Raw genomic sequence first — 18,185 nt, 5'->3', positions numbered from 1 at the left:
GTTTGTATTGTCATAGACAAGATTTAGATTCTCCAGAGCTTCTTCATTCTTATTCCTGTCCGTTTAACCGACTTGTATAATTTTGACAAACAGAAGACGGGGGCTGGAGTCGATGCAGGGAATTGATCCGAGTCTGTCCACTAAACACAAACACTGGAAGACCTCATGAGTGTCGCATAAAAGGCATTAACATCCATTTTCCTGGTTCAGCAATGCAACTGTAAACTGAATCGATTTGACCTTGGGCAAAAACCAATAGAAGTAGCACAATAAAATGATGTGCAATTAATCAAGCTGTACAATAATCAATGGCAGGTGGTTATTAAGACTTACTGCTGTGATAGGTCCTAGACAGCGGTAGGGCAAGTCTCAGACTGTGCTGGTTTTTATTCTAATCTAATACAGGCTGATTTACAGCAGGGACATCTAATTCACTTATTCTGAAGATAGTTTCAAAAAATACTTATCAATTACAAAAGGACAGAAAATGTAAAGCTGAGTCCAGGAGCCAGTTAGCTTAGCATTAGGAATGGAAACACAAGGAACCAGGTAACTTGTCTGTAGCCCCTCTGAAGCTTGCAAGGACAAAACTTTTTAGATAACAACATACAAATTTTGCACATTAAATAAATGCAACATAATGTACAGCCCCTCTGTCTAAACCAAGACGTCCAAGGTTCTTTTTTTAAGACAGCTCTCTTCTGATTGGCTCCTTCCTACAAACAGAGGGTTTGTGCATGAGATGTGAGGATATGAGGAACATCTGCTCTCACTGACTTACAGCGCCAAGGGCAGTGTTAGGTAAAGTAATGCATTAGATTACCCTCCAGCTACACTAAGCAACACACGTTAGTATTGCATTTGAAGTAATCAGTTATTTACTTTGTTTTTCCAACTTGCAACTCTTCAATATCTTTCCGGATTTCCCTTAATTCGTTTATTTTTGCTGTGACAAAAAGAAAACATTTCTGTTTTCCTCAGACTCATTTGCAGCTGCTGCAGCACACCATTAAAAGGTATCAGACTTTCAATGTTTACTAAAGTATCGGTCAGCTGCTAAAAAGCTCTATTTCACATTTTAAAGAAACATCTGCAAGCTGACTGGTAAATGGAGCTCCACAGTGTACTGGTGGTGAGGCCCACTGAGGAGGAGAATGGTTAGTATTAGCAGTTTTCCCAGACCTCTTTTGTCTGAACTCTGATGACTTAAGTGATTCTTTCCTTGATGGTTTTACTTTCTGATCACAAAGCTCTCAATAAAAGTAAGACATCCATTTATTTCCCATTGAATGAACATTAACTCAAAATCAAAGAATCTGTTTTACCTCTTGCCACTCGAGAACACCAGTCCAGGCCACTACTTTATTGGTGACACCTTGTCCTTGTGGAATTGGGTTTGGATTGACTTGACTTCCAGGCTGTAAGGAAATTAGAGGACGCTATCAATACAACACTTTTCCAGGAATAAAGAATTACTTCTCAATTCATAGGAAAAGTAATTATTTCAATAGTAAAACATAATTCTTTAGAGCTGATCGAACTACGTTATTAGATGTAAGTTTAGACAATTGAATCTGTTAAAAAAGGAACATTAATAAATGAATTGGAAAACGAAGGGGAAAAAAACGCTACCCACAATGATCTTCTGGGGAATTGCGACTCTTATCTGGTTTTGATCTGATAGTAGTAGTAGTAGTAGTAGTAGTAGCATTTAAAATTCATTTTGATATTAGGCTTCAGACAGTGTGCTGGTCTGAAAACTCAGCTCAAGGCTGCTGCTTGCAGAGCATCACCAAGTAAAGTCCTGAGTCTTTCTAAGTGAAGCAGGGCTATTTACATGTAAAAATATCAGTATGACTTAATCTTTGATAGCGTTTACAGGGGTGAAAACAGCAAATGAAACATAAGATAACCCAATGTTTTTTCAGCCAACTTGAGTATATTTGAACCACAGACGCTGATGCTCCAACCGCTCAATTAGACAGATTTATTGCTTCCTTAATCAGCAGTTTCAGCTCTGTGTTGGGATAATTGGATGGGGGTTTCCCCCCCCACAAAGATCAATTAGCCTTTTCACAAAATAAACCTGGATTAGGAAACACAATATGCCACTGGAACATGGAATGAAAATGAACTTCTGTATGCAGAGTACTGTATGTCTTCAGCATTAGTCCAACTATTTTTTCACCCTTTTCTTTTCTCTGGGTTTGAACAAAATGTGTAAACAGAACAGAAAAATAAAGGCATGAATGTGACTTAGGTGTACAAAGGCTATGTTCACACTGCAGGCGAAAGCTCATCAAATCCGACTTTTTTGACCCTATGCGACCCATATCCGATCATGGTATGACAGTGTGAACGGCACAAATACGATATTTTCAAATCCGATCTGGGTCACTTTCGTATGTGGTACTGAATCCGATACATGTCCGATGTTTTAGAAAGCGACTGCTGTTTGAATGGTCATGTCGCATTAAATCCGTCTTTTACGTCACTGACGCAAGACAGACGGCAATTATCAGCGCCTGAGAAGACATCGCGAACAGTTCCTGGCCATCCAATGAAACTGTTGGGAAGACAACGTTGGAGAAACGTAAACATTTTATTTGTACTGTATAATCTGCAGATTCTGACAGAAATCTGCAACTATCCTTTGAAGCACCGCTCCTCTCTAAAACAGCAATAAGGATCATTATTAGGCCATTTGTAAATAACAAAATAACTTTATAACTTCAAGCAAAATTGGGAAACGTAAAGTCCGAAACAAGTCTTTATATTAAGGACCATCAGTCAAACAATACTGTTTGGTCTGGGTCTAAACAGAGCGCGTTGTGTGTGACGTCTTCTTTTGCGCATGCCGGCCGCTTTGAGGGTTCACACTAGAGCGCATTTGCTGTCGCATTTTATTTGTAGTGTGAACAAGCAGACAAAAAAAAAAAAAAAAAAAAAAAAAAAAATCAGAATTAAGCATTAAGACCTGCAGTGTGAACGTAGCCAAAAACACCGCTGCAATTAATCTGATGAAAGTGTTTTGCAATGTGCAACTGTCAGGACAAGTCAGCATTGGAAATAGGAATATATATGCTTGAAGGCCAATGTTTCCAGTGCACTGGACAACATGGAAGTAATTCTTTAGTTACATGATATCACGATTGATCGCTAATATCCCCTATATAGAAAAACACTTCTTGTTTTTAGTAGGCATGTGTGCGACTATACGACTAATTGTCACTACTCAGCACCAGACTTACTACTCATTTAATCCAAGTCTTGTTAAGATTTTAATTGATGTGAAATACCAGTAAATTGTTGTCCTAAATGTTATGCAGATATCTTATTGCACCATTATTGCTAGTTCTTTTAAAGGTGAAAGAATGAGCTCATGGATACAAGTGGAAAAAATTAGCTTTCTCCAAAGGGCAGATGGGCTTTCCCTTAACAGTATGGTAAGGAGTTGAGTCATTTAGGAGGGGCTCAGAGTAGAGCCGCCACTCCTCTACATTGAAAGGAGGCAGCTGAGGTAGTCCTGGATATAAAGTTGTCTGGCCAGGCATGTCCTACTGGCAGGAGGCCCCAGGTTGGGCTCAGGACACATTAGAGAGATTATATCTCTTGGCTGGACCTGATGTTTCCTGGATAAGCTGGAGGAAATGGCTCGCGAGAGGGGCTGCTGCCCTGCAACCCAGAACCAAATAAGTGAATTGCTGGATGGTTTATTGTTTTGCTATTTTAGATTTTAAATTATATTGAAGAGGTTGTCATGAATTTTAGAGCAGCGTCCATCATGTTCCACACTTTTTGGTCGCAGTTTATTCGTTTTTTTGGATGTTAATTTGTCACCTTTTAATAATAGGATATGAAAACATGTTACAAGACGTTCATGTTTGTGTTTTTCTTCTTCAATGTCTGAAGTATATTGAGTTTGTCATCGGTGGTCAGACCCAGCTCCACTGAGTCTGTCTGAGCTACCAGCTTGATCTCTGCAGCTTTGATTTTTCCAGGGACACATTACAGAGCTACGGTTCTTCTAATCTAACTCTTAGCAACACAAGAAATACGAACAGTTTCCCAAATAATGCATTTATTGCCTTGTTTGCAAATTCCTGTATTTTTAACCCTTAAAAGGGGGTTGGAAGTTGAAGAAGAAGAAACAGAAATTACCATAGTGGGCGCTGCAGATGGTTGCGTGGTCTGATTTCCAGAGGGTTGTGGCTGCTGAGGGAGTGGCTGTGGTGGCTGGCTGGGCACTGGCTGTCCTGCGGGTGGGACTGGCTGCTGATTGGGAGTAACTGGTTGGATTGGCGTATTTACCGTACTCACTGTTGATAAACTTGGCTGAATGGGCTTGACTACAGGGTGACTGGGAAATGGAGGCCCTTGGCCCATTCCTGGGACTGAAGGAAGGAAAGAAGGCATAAAAAGACAAGACTGACCAAAAAAAAAAAAAAAAAAAAAAAAAAAAAAAAAAAAGCATAAATCCGAACAATATCATATATAAATATGCTGTAGGGTTAAACACCAAGGCATAATCACACATGGTCTATGTAAACACAGACACGCTGCAAGTAAAAGCTTGGCTAGTATAAATTGTTCACAAAGACCCAAAGAGCCCTCTGGTAACTCACAGCGACTCTTCTGGTTGTTGGCTGCCTCCATGACCATCTGTGCAGCCACCTGAGCAGCAGTCAGAGGCGTATTCTGTCAGCGGGCAGATTAAAGGAAGACAATGCTTGGTAAAACGTTTTAAGGGAAGAAACATAAGCACCGCTGTCTGAAACTGAGCCAAAAGCAGGCAGCACGAATTAGTCTCCAGCCAGCTTTACACTATATGGCTGCTTGCCCATTACCTGATAAGGAGGGGTTGTGTTTATTGGTGGAGGGGGCTGTGGAGTTCCAACAACAGGCTGACTACTAGCCAGCACCGGAGGAGGGATGACAGGTTTGTGCGGCCCGGGTCCTCCACCTGCAGAAACTAGAGAGAGAGACTGGGAGATAAGCTCTGTACATAAAAGATGGCTGCAGCCATCGGGACATCACCCATTGTTTAGTGAAGTCCAGTTGAAAAGGTACAAGCGTTTTTTTGTTCTGTTTTGCACTTCTTACAACTGGAAGCATGATATGTATTTATGACTCTGATCACAGAGATGTGTCGGAGTAACCTTGAACAGTAGCTAAGTCTTTAGAAATTCCTTTAAGAATTACAAATAAAGAAGCGCTCAGAGTGAAATAAAAATCTTATATAAATGGATGATTCATAAACTGATATACAAAGTTACAGTCATGTTTCAGTAATTTTAAAATTAGACAGAAATAACCAGAAGAAATAGAGAATGCAGTTTGTAAAAGATGATGTCATCTATTAAGGGGAAAAAGCTATTCAAACCTGGCTCTGAGTGAAAAACTAAACTTAATAACTGGTTGTGGCACCCTTGGCAGGAAGATCTGAAATCAATCATTTGTGATAAATGTAGAATTTTTATTTATTTATTTTTTTTTAATTCAGCAGCATGGGAGTCATGCCAAAGCATTTCTGATGGATTTAAGTCTAGACTTCAACTAGGCCACTCCAGAAACTTCATTTTGTACTGTTTTTTTTTTTTTTTTTTTTTAGCCATTCAGTAGCAGAGTGACTGGTGTATTTTAATGCATGCTCAATCATCGAGGTAAGGAAAACCCAGAAAGTTCATTCTGTTCATCTGAATTTAGTGGGAACTTCTTGAGTTTCTGCTAACAGCAGGTATCCCCAAACTTCTAAATGGTATAGTTGCATTATGACAAAAACTAGCACCATTGATGGTTGTGAGCTCAGTTTCATGATTGTTAATATGCAAGTTGTCATCAGCATGGACAATGGCGATGACAAGTGAGGTGTTTCAGATCACTTTCTGCTGCATAACCTTCAGGGTAAAAATTGATAGTCAGACGTTCTCCTTCACGATTTTCAGGAAGAGAGCAGAATTCATAGTTCCTCAAATTTTGCAAGTTATCCTGGTCCTGAAGCAGCATCATACTACCACCACCACGTTTGACTGTTGGTATGAGGTTTCTTTTATGAAATGCCACGTTAGTTTTATGCCAGTTGTATTCCACAGAATATTTTTCCTAAAACTCCTGGGGTTCATCAAGACATTTTTTTAAGCAAACGTGAGATGAGCCTTTGTGCTCTATTTGGTCAGCATTGGTTTTCACCTTACAATTATCCCATTATGCCACGTCTCTTTCTTTTTGTTGAATCATAAGTGTAGCCACAACCGTAACTGAAGCAAGTCAAGCCTGCAATTCTTTAGATGTTGTTTTGGGTCCTTTTGTGACCTCTTAGATAAGTCGTTCATGCTCTCTTGGAGTAATTTTTGTAGGCTGGCCACTCCTGGTTATGTTCACCACTGTTTTTTTCATTTGTGGATAATGGCTAGCAGCATGGTTCACCAGAGTCTAGGCCTGGGTTTGGCCAATAAAAGTGAACTCAGCTTTCAAAAAATGTGATTACTCACAGTTAATTCATGACTTAACAAGGAAGGAAATAACTTTTTTTTTCCACATAAGGTCAGGTAGGTTTGGATAACTTTTCTTCCCTTAATAAATGAAATCCTCATTCTAAAACTGCATTTTTCTTTGATCATCTTTGACTAATATTAAAAATGTTTTGAAAAGGTGAAACATGTTGAAAACAAGAAGGAGTCAAATTGTTTTTTCACAGCATTGTACACTTGTCTACTCACATATTAAACATCAACCTCCAGGGCTAAAAATGTCAAAGTGCCAAAACTACAGTTCCAACCAAGCGGACAACTTAGCAGTCCATTCTCAAATCTAAATAAGAACAATTCCTCCACCCGAAAACCAGCGTAATGGCACCCAGCGTGTAAAAGCTAAGGCTTTAACATGAGTCCAAATACCTTTACATATCACTGTGTATCAAAGAAGACTTAAAATTGAAAATTCATCAAGGCTTATTGTTCCACAACATATCTTTAGTATAAGAGCAAAAAACAAACAAACAAACAAACAAAACAAATAAATGAATAAAAACATGTGCTACAAGTGGACAAGGCATAGTTTTCTCACCAGGAAGCGAGATGCCTCTGACTAGGACCATGTGGAAGGGATCTTGACTGTAGTCAGGAAGAGATTCAACTGCCCCCCCTACTGGTGACGCACGTTCAAACAAAGCCCTTAGAGGGGGCAGTTTCCGAGGAGCCACAACAGAGAAATTAATTCCTCTCTAAAAAAAAAAAAAAACAACAAAAAAAAACAAACAACAAATATATATCAAGGTTAATACTATGATCATATCTAACCCAGTAAAAATAACCTTCACCAAAAAAGCCAGCCTGTCCTCCAAGTATCTACTGAGGACAAAATCTGTGTTTACTTACATCTCTGATGATTTTGACCAGGCTGTCTGCTGTGCAGCCAGTGTAGCTGACACTCTCCACAGCAGGAAGCAGGTAAGGAGGGGAATTACACAGCAGCACACACACTTTGTGGGTCTGACCTCTGCAGCAGCACACAGAAAGAGGGAGAGACATAAAAGTTTAGATTTTCATCACTACTAAGCTAATTCAAAAAAGAAAACTGGCGTTGTTGTAATTGTTTTTTTCTTTTTACTTGAATTTCATGAGATATTAGAAACTTTTTAAAGATGATTTTAGCAAGAAGACCCAGTTATTTTGGGGATAAAGGAAGACTTATTATACTGATTCAATCATAGTTTTGCCTCTTAAAGAGAACCTATTATACTTTTCCTTTACCATTAATTTGGTGAATGTTCATCTATATAACCAAAATTACATATGGTCAAAGTTTTGAAAATGAGGTCAGTTTATGTGAGTGTAATTTGTGTGAGGTGAAAACTCAGATTTCAAAACTGACCTAAACACTCAAATTAAATTTTTTCTATTTTTGTCTCATAATAATGTTAATAACAGCAGACATCCGTAATATATTCATCATAGACACTGAGAGCAACGAGGCCCCACCCATTTGCCATTTTAAGCAGGTATTTCAAAGAGGGAGCCAATCAGAGAAAACGGGTTAAAATTACAGGGAAGTATGCTAAAACATGTTGTTTCAGAAAGAAGATGAACTGACGGGATCAAATATAAGAAAAATAAGGATTATTGAACTGAGAGGTAGCAGCTAAAGCAGCTTGTTTGAACTTGCTATTCTAAAAAAGCTACTCTGGTAGGCCCAATACAAACATGGAGCTGGAAAAGAGAAGAATATGTTATTTTAAGGAAGTGCCAAAATTAGCTTCTCACTGTCTTTTACCAAGTTACCTTGGATGAAAAGATTCTGCCTCTAGGTTTGTTTTATCAATGAAGAAAACACAAATACAGGCTTACATCTGCTCCCTCATTTTCTTAAAGTCATCGAAAAGCTGCAAGGCCACAGAAAGTCCCTCTGCAATCAGACTGCAGCTTTCTGCTCCACCTCCCATAAACCTGTGTGGAAAAGAAAAAAAGTGTGATTTTCTACAATTTCTCTTCATGATTAGAACAAAGGGGCAGTTTAAAAGGTGTAATAGGAAAATAATTTTTACTGGATGTTGTCGATCCAGGAGACAAATTCGAAGGCTGAGCTGGTTGGCGCGTGACACTGGACATATGACTCCGGAGCGCAGTCCACTGTGTTGAAGACCACAAGGCCATACTGTGTGCCCCCGTACTAGAAAAAAATAAAATAGTAATCATAAATTATCCACAGAATTCAAAAAACATATTCAAATTTCAGCAAACAGTGACAGGGAATGCAAGCTAAAGAATAAAAAGCAGAGATTAGACTGTCTACAGTGTACCTTGCCTCTTGCCCTATGTCAGCTGGGAAAGGTTTTAGCCCAACCTTAAGTTGGATAAGCAGTTAAAAAGATAGAAAACAGGAATTACAGCAACACTCACATCTCCACCAAAATCCGTTTCTGCTGGAGGCCCTCCATTAAAATACCTGTGGTGAATGAAATAAAATTAATTCATGGCTACATGACATTAATGAGTTAGGAAACAATGGGTAGCTTTAGATACTTACTCAATAGCTGGAAGTATGTAATTTTTTCTTAAAGATTCAAAGTATGGTCCAAGGTTCGCTGTCCCTTCAATGACAAACACCACATCAGCCACCTGGTTGGGCCCAGGTTTACTGGATGGCTCCATGAGTGCCGAACCTGCCACCATAGATCTAGATACAGAGGAGAAGGTTATTATAGTTTAAAAAAACAAAAAACAAAACTACAATAAAAACCAAAATTAGGTGTGAAAAATATTTCTTGGTTAAAAATAAATAAATAAATAAATATAGTCTGACTGATTTCTTCAACACCAGCATTAGTAGGATTTCGTACATGTAACTCTTAAGCCTCTTACCTACTGTTACATCCCTCTGCAGCCTCTAATCTGCTCAGTGTGTTCAGCTGGTGCTAATTGGCCACACCTAGTCAGGTGTGGATAAAAGCATACCTGAGGCAAGCTTCCCAGGGAGCTCACTTGTCTTTGCCTTGGTGGCAGCAACCATTTTAGCCAACCTGGTTTTCCATTTTAAGATGAAACCTCTTCTCACCGATACTCATCTCCTTTTTTATGTTGCGCCTTTTGAGCCGGGTCGTAACACCTACCTTTCTATTTGAATGCATTTCTGATATTCTTAAATCTTGATTCAATAAATATAATTCATAAAAAGCTATAATTGACATTGAAAATGACAAAACAATTCTAAAAATCACTTTTGTTAAAACTCGGATGAAAGGCCCTTGTGGTCTAAGGAGCTTGGAAAGAAAAGCGTCTGGACTTCAGATCTGGGACTCTCCACCATTTGACCTTAGAACTGAAGAAGCTTCTCGGATGAGAGGTGAAATGTCTTCAAGCAACTTAAAGTCCAGATGCTTTTCTTTCCAAGCTCCTTAGGCTACGATGACCTGGATGACTGAGAACCTTCACAGACAAATGCCTTTGTGGTATTTATGGCATCTATTATGATCTGTACGTATACTCTGCAGCACAGTGAGAAGACAGACACATTGGGCTACAATTTAAACTACAATTTTCCTTTAAAACTAAACAAAAGCAAAAAGATGTTAATTTACTGCTCATTTCATATATATTCATTTAGAAAGCATTACATTTTAATTTTTTAATATTGTCTTCTTATTATCGGAACTAATATCTTTAGTGTCTTGATGCATGCTGAATCATCCAGGTAAGTAAATCCCAAAAAGTTGATTCTGTTCATCTGGACGTAGCGTTTTCAGTGGGAAAAACATTTCATCACTCATCAAAGTGACTTCTTCCGTCACAGCTGATGTTGTGTTTGTCATTGAAGAGACAGCGAACCTTGTACCATTACTTTGAATCTTTAAGAAAAAATATATACTTCCAGCTATTAAGTATTTGAAGCTACCCATGGCTTAAACAGTACTGTACTCACCCCACAAACCAATAGTCACCAGTGGTGTTAGTTTTAGTCAATATGCAAATGCACTGTTTATAACGTGCAGTCAACTGAGATTAAAGAACTCACTTGGTTGAGTGACGAAACGTTTCTCCAACTGAAAACGCAAAGTCCATACGAACAGCTTCAACTTTTTGGGATACCATCTTTAGCGTTACCTTGTTTAATTTCCTGTTTGATTTCTTACCTTAATTCGAGCTCGATTATCTATGTTATTTGCTTTTTTGAGTTTGTTTTGTCAGGTACACAAGTCACTCGGAGCTGAAACACCCCAATGTAAGATAGTGATTTCAGGGACATCCAGCAGCTACAGTACGATGGAAGCATGTGACTTCACCTCTGTGAAGCTGTAACAGTCTGCTATTCTTTCTCAAAGAAAAACAAAAACAGCACATGTGTTTTTCAGTGTAGCACACTTGCGAGAAATGTTTTATTTTTTGTTTCTTTTTGTTTGTTTGTTTGTTTGTTTTAAACCGGTGATAAAATACCAGATGTTTGCTGCGATAGCTGTGCGCTCCAGTTTTAAAGGTAGGACCTAAAACCAAGCTTTTTTTCGCTAATCATTAATCCATAATTAATATTGCTAATCGACATTATCGCCAACGGGAGGTTAAACGCAAGCTAACGAAGTCAACAACAGCTGAAGTGCGCACAGCTTTCGTTTTAGCGTTAGCTAGCACAGCAAACGTCAGTGAGCGATTCAAGCTAATATAGTTCAAATAACCCCAATTAACAAGCCTTTTTCAAGCTGTTAAGTGATGTAGACTGACCTGATGGACTGTGACTGTCCGACGAACCGCTGAACCGGTTGGACCAAACTGTAACTTTAAAAATTAACTTGAATTACACAGCACAGTTAGCGTGAGCGTTTGTTGTATTTTTGGCGGAAGTGACGAAACGACATGCCCACAAGAGTCCAAGAATTAAAAAAAAAAAAAAGAAAAACTTTATTAATAATAACAACAAAGCGGAATATGGCATACATCAGGTTGTCAAGAACACCGAAAGGAGTACAAGGAAAATAAACGAAAACGATACAACTTGGGAATTACCATAAACACAAAATACCAGGGGTTTCAAGCCGTTCTAACACACAGAATTATAGAAGTATACTAAAATCTTTAAGACGGTGACACGGTTTTAAGGTATTTTCAATTCTTGCTGTCCATTATTGAGAAAATATAATGCTTTAATATCAAAAGTAATTCAGTGAAATTTGGCTTACGACTGGAGAACTTGGATGTGTGAATACACTGTCAATATCACTGTAACCAAGAAAACGTTTTTCGAGCATAACGAAAAATTAGGGTTACCATGATCAGAAACAAAACGTGAAAATATGCTCTAGAGATGTTTCGTAAACCAGCAATACCAGAATAAATGAACCACTGTTTCAATATCGGTTTCACAAAAAGTAACAATTCACATCAATACCCCTTACAAAGACTAAAACCAACCCCTCATAGTAATGAAAACTAAACTAAATCGAAACATTTTCAAACATTTAAAACTAAACAAAAGCACTGGCAGTTCCCTTAAAAAACAAAATAAAAATGAAATAAAAATGAAATCTAATTAATAGAAAATGCAAAACTAATAGCTTTGGTCCTCATCAGTCAAAGATGTTTTTGTGTGGTCCCACATAGCAGATAGGTACCTAAATAAGTGGGTCTTTGCAAGCTTAAAGAAGTCCAGTTACCTTGTTGAATTTATTTGTTGTCTTCTTAGGCTTACTGAAGGCCAAGACCCTGATTATATCCAATTCATTTTGAGTTTATTTTATTTAAATAGCACCAATTCAACAACAGTCAGTTCAAGTGCGTTCTAACACAATATTAAACAGAGAGAATCCCAACATTCAGATGATCCCCTATGACCAAGAACTTGGTGACAGTGGGAAACGGGAGCACGGAGAGGTGAGGATAAAAAACAAAAAGGGACAGAAGACAAAGTTGTAATAGCATGATCTGTCCAGGTGTTTTCCTAAATGCTAATTTCATCTAGTTCTATTTTGAATAAGAACAACAACAACATCAAAACAATAACAAAAGAAACAAAACAAAAAACAGTCAAGCCATTAATTCTTCACACAGTACTGTGGTATTTTCTTGCTTCCAAGTGTTTGGGTCACTTCCAGCCCACGCTTAACTTGGTGGAATCCACTTCATGACTTTTTAGACCACGTCTGGCCCATAAACATTTGCCATTGCCATAACTGATGTGTAAGTGCCCAGAGCAGGCCCAGACGTCTCTGCTATCTGGCTGCTTGTAAGCAATTACTGAAAATGAAATGCCCTCAATATATATTGCTCCACATAATGAAACATGGAGGTGCAGGGTCATCAGTGAATATTGTCTTGGCTCAGACTTCTAAACCTCATCTTTGCTTTTCAGTGCCTGAGTGATGAGGAAAGGGTCCAGTTAGCTTTCCTTAAATCTATCTAATGACCAACCTGAGGCAGCCAGAGGGCTTTCCCCAAGGGTAAAACTGAAATCTACACAAGAAAAATCCAGACAGCTGACTATTACAGATAACAATGGCAGGTGCATTCAGATGAAATTTCCCGAAGTCCAAAGGACAGGAATCACACATTAATTTGCTTAATGCAAACTTATGCTCAGTACTGAAGAGACAGAAATTGAAATCTTTGAGTGTTGCCACAGCAACCCCCCCCCCCACCACCACCACCACCAACCCCCCCCCCCCCCCCCCCAAAAAAAAAAAACAAAAACCCCAGACTATTTTCTTTTTTGTGTTTCGAATAGGGTTCTGAGTACAAACGCTGGAGATATCCAAGTGCTTGTGATCCAGACCTCCAGCAGATGTCAGCAAATATCTAGTGATGATGAACCGATGATGGTGTTATCAGAGAGCAGGCTACACATTTTAACTTAAAGTTCCTTTAATTTAGTGTTAGACTGTTTATCTATATTCGGTATATGTTTAGAGTAAGTTACATATAGGAAAAGATACCGAGACAAAATCCATGGTACTGAGAAAAACATCTTCACCACAAAGCATGGCCTGTGATTTTTCGGCTTGACATTCTTAACCTAGTTGTTGCTTTTTTCTGGATTTCATGGTTTCATAACTTCATTGTTCTATAAAAAGGCTTTCACATTCCCCTTGCAACCTCAGTGCTGGAAACAAGACCATAATTACCACAGCAGCTATCGGCACATTAACTGCTGTCAGATCAGCACAATACACCAGAGGCTAACCTGTAGTTGTAACACATCGGCATGCTGCTTCTGTGGGTCCAACAATAGCATCCCCTTCCCTGTGGTAATGCCAGCCAGTCAGTCAGCTTAGCACAGCATTCAGCAAAGCGCTTCAGAGCTAATCAAGCTCAAACCCTCCCACAGAAACAATGCTCCACATCAATTTAACCTAAATTCTAAGGAGGGCAACAAGCTGTGGGCTCAAGCAGCTTTTCTATTTGGGCGTCAGTAAGCAAGAACACTTCAGGCGACCTAAAGAAAGTTCATCTGAGGGAGGGTTTATGCCCAAGGCTACCCCCTGGATGCAAACATTAGCTCCTCCACAGAGCTTTTTTATTTTGAATGAGCATCATGGCCAAATTAAACTGACAGAATGGATGGTGTGTGTGTGTGTGTGTGTGTGTGTGTGTGTGCCTGCGTAGGCATCCCTTTACTTTGCAACTCTGATGCTTTCTGCCGCTCAGAGGAATATACAGTGTGTCTCGCTGCTTTGAACTTCAACACACACAATGCCAGCAGTTGCCAAGCAATTACAGAAGGCCTGCTTTCAGTGTATGCCTTTGGAAGACCAGACAGTGTTTTCTTTTCTTTTTTTTCCTCTTATGTTCCTTGTTTGGTCACAGAATTACATAATACAATATGAATCAGAAATATAGTTGGTGCTGTAGCTATCTATGTCTGCAAGGTCCAGGTGGTATGGTAAAGACAATCCGTCTCCTGACATTGGTACCCAGCTGGGATGCTGAGGGCCAGATGGTCGCCTCACAACAGGTAATCACAGCCAGCATGCTGATACAATGGCATCCACACAAATAGGTTACCAGACAAATAGGTTACCAGAGGCGTTTCCATGAATGTGAAGGAAAAGTGGCCAACAGGAAATCGTAATATTTGATCAGAAATAAATCCAATGTAGAAAAATTTATGTTGAAAACCTTAGGTGTGATTTGTAGGCTTTTGTGCAACCTGAAACAATGTAATACGTAAAAACTGTGCTGCAAAAGAGCCTGAAAATTCTTCAGCATTGAATAACTGTTTTGCAAAGTGGTGAAGTAGCAATGTCAAAATCTGACTTAAGAAAGGTTTTAGCAATAAATAAGGTGCCTGAAGTAAAGGGAAGGGGCCTTTCCAGAAGCACAGGCATTATATTGTTAGATCACAATTATTCATTAATGTGTAAATCACTTTAAACCATAAAAAACTATTAAAAAATAAAACAAAAACATATAAAAAAAAGGCAACATTTAAATTTGTGTTTTAAAATCATATCTAAAAGCTTTAAAATAAATGACATGGAGAACAAAATGCAATATTTGGATCCAACATATAGTGAGGTGGAAGCAGAAAGTGGAGTAACACAGACATATTTAAATGAATGCGTTAAAATTTATTTGTGTCATTAGTTCAAAGATAATTAATTCAGTTATATTTTGGTTAGACAGCTCCGTCCCATGAGCTCCGCTGGACACACTCCTGCCCAGAGTATTAGATCTGATAGTATTTTTAAAAATCTTCATAGAAAATTACCTTTTTCTGTCAAATCATGGACCAGCAATGAAAAGTAATAAAACAGAGTTTAATTATGGATTTTACCTCAGTTTCTAATCTTGTACAGAACTTCCCGAGCATTCATCATTTAAAGCCATGCATGCGGCAATTTAATGTCAGTGGATGTTTTACATAAGTTTGTGCTCATCAGGTGAATAGCAAGTTCCTCCATGGCAGCAGTTTGCAGAGAAGGTCAGATCCTGGGGCTCACTCCTGTATTAATACACTGCTCCCCTGCAGAGGCAGGCTCCTCTAATACCCCTGCTGGCTGAAGTTTCCACTTGCATGCATTCATTGAATTCATTATTTTGAAAGGTTTCGGGTATTATTTATAGTTTTGGAATAAAATGTTAAAAACTGTATACGTGGCATAATAAGTGGTTGGCGTACTTTCAAAATGAGAAAGCAAAAGTTGGGCGTTTCCGGCGCGCTGGAGACACAGGTTTAATGTCGTGGCATAAAGTGAATTTCAACATGTTACATAAAGATTGGGCTCCATGCAGATGGCCCTGTCAAGAAAACTATAAAACCAAAGCATCACCCAGAGTTACAGCATACATCTTTAATGATGCAGGTGAATTCATTATCATTATGTTTAATAATCAGATATATTTGCAATAAGGGTTAATGCATTGCTGTCAGCTTTTAGATACCTTTAGATCTGTCCCTCAAGCGTGATACACACAGCTCTATGCTACACACACATACACACACACTCCCACACCCAGTGTCTCACTTGCTCCCCCCTCCCTCCTCTCTGCCTCTTTCAGTTCAGTGAACTGAGTGAAATGTCTTTCCGACTAAATGATTTTTTTTACACGGTGGGAAAGTTGCCATGGAGACAGCACCCCCCCCCCCCCCCCCCCCACCCAGCCCCTCCTCTCATTTTTTGCTCAAGAGCGTAGCCCATTAAAGCTGTGCTAACTGGTCGATGTCACGTGTGTGTGTGTTTTTTGCACTTCTTGAACTGTTAACACTGTCAGTATGCTGCAGGTGCCCCTTTATGAGTGTGTCTATATACAGAACTAGCTTCCTCCACCTCCTCCTGTGTCCAGTTCCACTCATCCTGCAAGCAGCTATCGCCTCTCTCCTCCAGGTTTTCCCATTTGTGTTCTCCTCCTCCTCCTGTTCTCTTCCTCGCTGACATTCTGTGGTTCTTCATCCTCCTTCATTTGTTTAATCCCCCCCTAATCCTCCTTCTCTGTCATTCCTCTGCACATCTGAGCTTCCTCTTCCTCCTCACTCTGCTTTCTGCCGAAACACCGGAGGTGCAGCTTGCTGCTGGTGGGCTTTAACGAGGGATAATAACCACATGACAAATGATATGAGTGATTTTTCTAAAAGAAAGGGAGACAAAATAGGAGGAGTGCAGATGTGGGTGCGCACACAGGGCAGGCGACGGTGCTCCACGTTGCATTTAGGCAAAATGTGGCCACAATAAAGAATTCATGACAAAGTGGCTGAATAATTACATGCGACGTAATGCACAGCTGAAAGTCCAAAAACTCAAAAAATAAATAAAAAAGTTCAGAGTTCAGGCAGTCTCTATCCAGGTCTTACCGTCTATGCCTGAGGCAAATATACACTGTGGACATGTGAAATGCTCAGAAGTTTGTGAAGTTTGTATATTATATATAGCACGTAGCACACTGCCTGGCATCTGTGACAGCCCAGTGCATCAAGGGAAGTAAGAAACACGAGGCTGGATGATACATATCCTTTATTTCCATGATCATTACTTCAGCCACACTGTTACTTACACATTCACAGACATCCTGCGACCTGGTACAGCTATCTCGACTGAAACGATCGCCCTGGCTTAACCTCTCAATCAAAATACTCAGCATTAACCAATAAAAAAGTAAACCTCTTGAATAAATTATATATAAAAAGAACAAATGAAAATCAAAAGGAATACCAATTCGAGAAAGATAAATACAGCATAAACAATCCTTTTTCTTCAGTGTTGTTTTTGACCACAGAGATAAACATCTGCTAGATCTCCTTTTAGTCGTCATTAGTAGTATTAGTATCAAGTTCTTTGTCAGATTTTGCTTAAAGCATCACTTATATAATTTTCATTGCATCAAGTTGACATCATTCATGTTAATATAAGCATGCAAACATGTTTCCCCATGACCATTCGGAACTGCACAAACGAGAGAAGACAGCGAGGGGGAGAATAGGGAGGAGGACGGAAAGGGTGGGGTTGTCATACACAGAGAGAAAGAAAGAGGGCAAGATGGGGGGAGAAAGCTGAAGGAACTGGGGAGGGAAAAGTAGAGCAGGAAAAATGGTTAGGTGATGGAGAGTTGCAGGTGGAAAGGTAAGGATTGCTGGAGGAGAAAATGAGTAATCAGACAGACAGAAACAGAAAGGGAGGGGTTTAGATGGGGTGGGGGTGGAGGGGGGGGGGGCAGAGGGAGGAGGAGAATAAGGGAATGTGCTGGCTCCAGTATGAGTTTTGCAGTCTATCACAAGGCTAAATAGGGTAGACACAAGCAGAGAGAGAAGGAGAGAGGCTGGGAAAGGAGGAGAGTTTATGGGGCCTCTAGACCGATGGATCAATACCATATCTACTTATACAAGCTGATCAATAACCCCCCATCTGACAAACAACACAAAATACTTTCAGATGTAATTATAACCTCCTGCTACCTTCACTGATCCAAAGGAAAACTAGACACCCCCCCCCCCCCCATCCCCAAACTGCACGCACAAAATACACACACGTGTGTGTTTGTGCACGTGAGGATGAGACTGAAATGGCAACAATACAAGTAGCTGCAGTGAGGTGTTGTACTGTTTTGCTGAGGTTACAGTGTGGTGACAGACATGGCTTTGAAAAGTCTGTATCGGTTTACACAAGTAGTGCAGATATTTCAAGCGCTCATTTCTCACAACACCTCCTCCCTGATGTCTCGCCTTTATGGGGATCTAAATTTATCTTGATCTGTTTTTTTTTCCCTTAAACC

The 18,185-nt window shown here is 39.5% G+C and overlaps 1 protein-coding gene across 7 annotated transcripts in view; it reads right to left on the bottom strand.

Moving 5' to 3' along the window:
- Positions 1 to 11,396, bottom strand: part of med25 (mediator complex subunit 25) — a 33,272-nt gene extending 21,876 nt beyond the window's left edge. For 3 of the 7 annotated variants that reach the window (XM_085272040.1, XM_085272036.1, XM_085272038.1), the window contains exons 1-11: positions 11,211 to 11,393; positions 9,025 to 9,174; positions 8,898 to 8,943; positions 8,543 to 8,667; positions 8,346 to 8,444; positions 7,377 to 7,497; positions 7,066 to 7,222; positions 4,848 to 4,972; positions 4,626 to 4,698; positions 4,162 to 4,394; positions 1,326 to 1,418 (exon numbers count right to left, since the gene is read on the bottom strand). In XM_085272040.1, the coding sequence (XP_085128166.1) occupies positions 1,326 to 1,418; positions 4,162 to 4,394; positions 4,626 to 4,698; positions 4,848 to 4,972; positions 7,066 to 7,222; positions 7,377 to 7,497; positions 8,346 to 8,444; positions 8,543 to 8,667; positions 8,898 to 8,943; positions 9,025 to 9,170 (1,218 nt within the window). In that variant the 5' untranslated portion in view covers positions 9,171 to 9,174; positions 11,211 to 11,393. Of the gene's footprint in view, positions 1 to 1,325; positions 1,419 to 4,161; positions 4,395 to 4,625; positions 4,699 to 4,847; positions 4,973 to 7,065; positions 7,223 to 7,376; positions 7,498 to 8,345; positions 8,445 to 8,542; positions 8,668 to 8,897; positions 8,944 to 9,024; positions 9,175 to 11,210 lie in introns of all 7 variants that reach the window. The other 4 variants (XM_085272041.1, XM_085272039.1, XM_085272035.1 and 1 more) reach the window with 4 other exon arrangements.
- Between the last annotated feature and the right edge of the window lie 6,789 nt (positions 11,397 to 18,185).

The sequence above is a fragment of the Mchenga conophoros genome, linkage group LG4 (assembly GCF_057382185.1).
Source record: "Mchenga conophoros isolate Kocher_MC1m ecotype Shallow Benthic linkage group LG4, M_conophoros_male_GT1.1, whole genome shotgun sequence".
Taxonomy (NCBI): domain Eukaryota; kingdom Metazoa; phylum Chordata; class Actinopteri; order Cichliformes; family Cichlidae; genus Mchenga; species Mchenga conophoros.
This window is presented reverse-complemented; position numbering and strand designations above follow the sequence as displayed.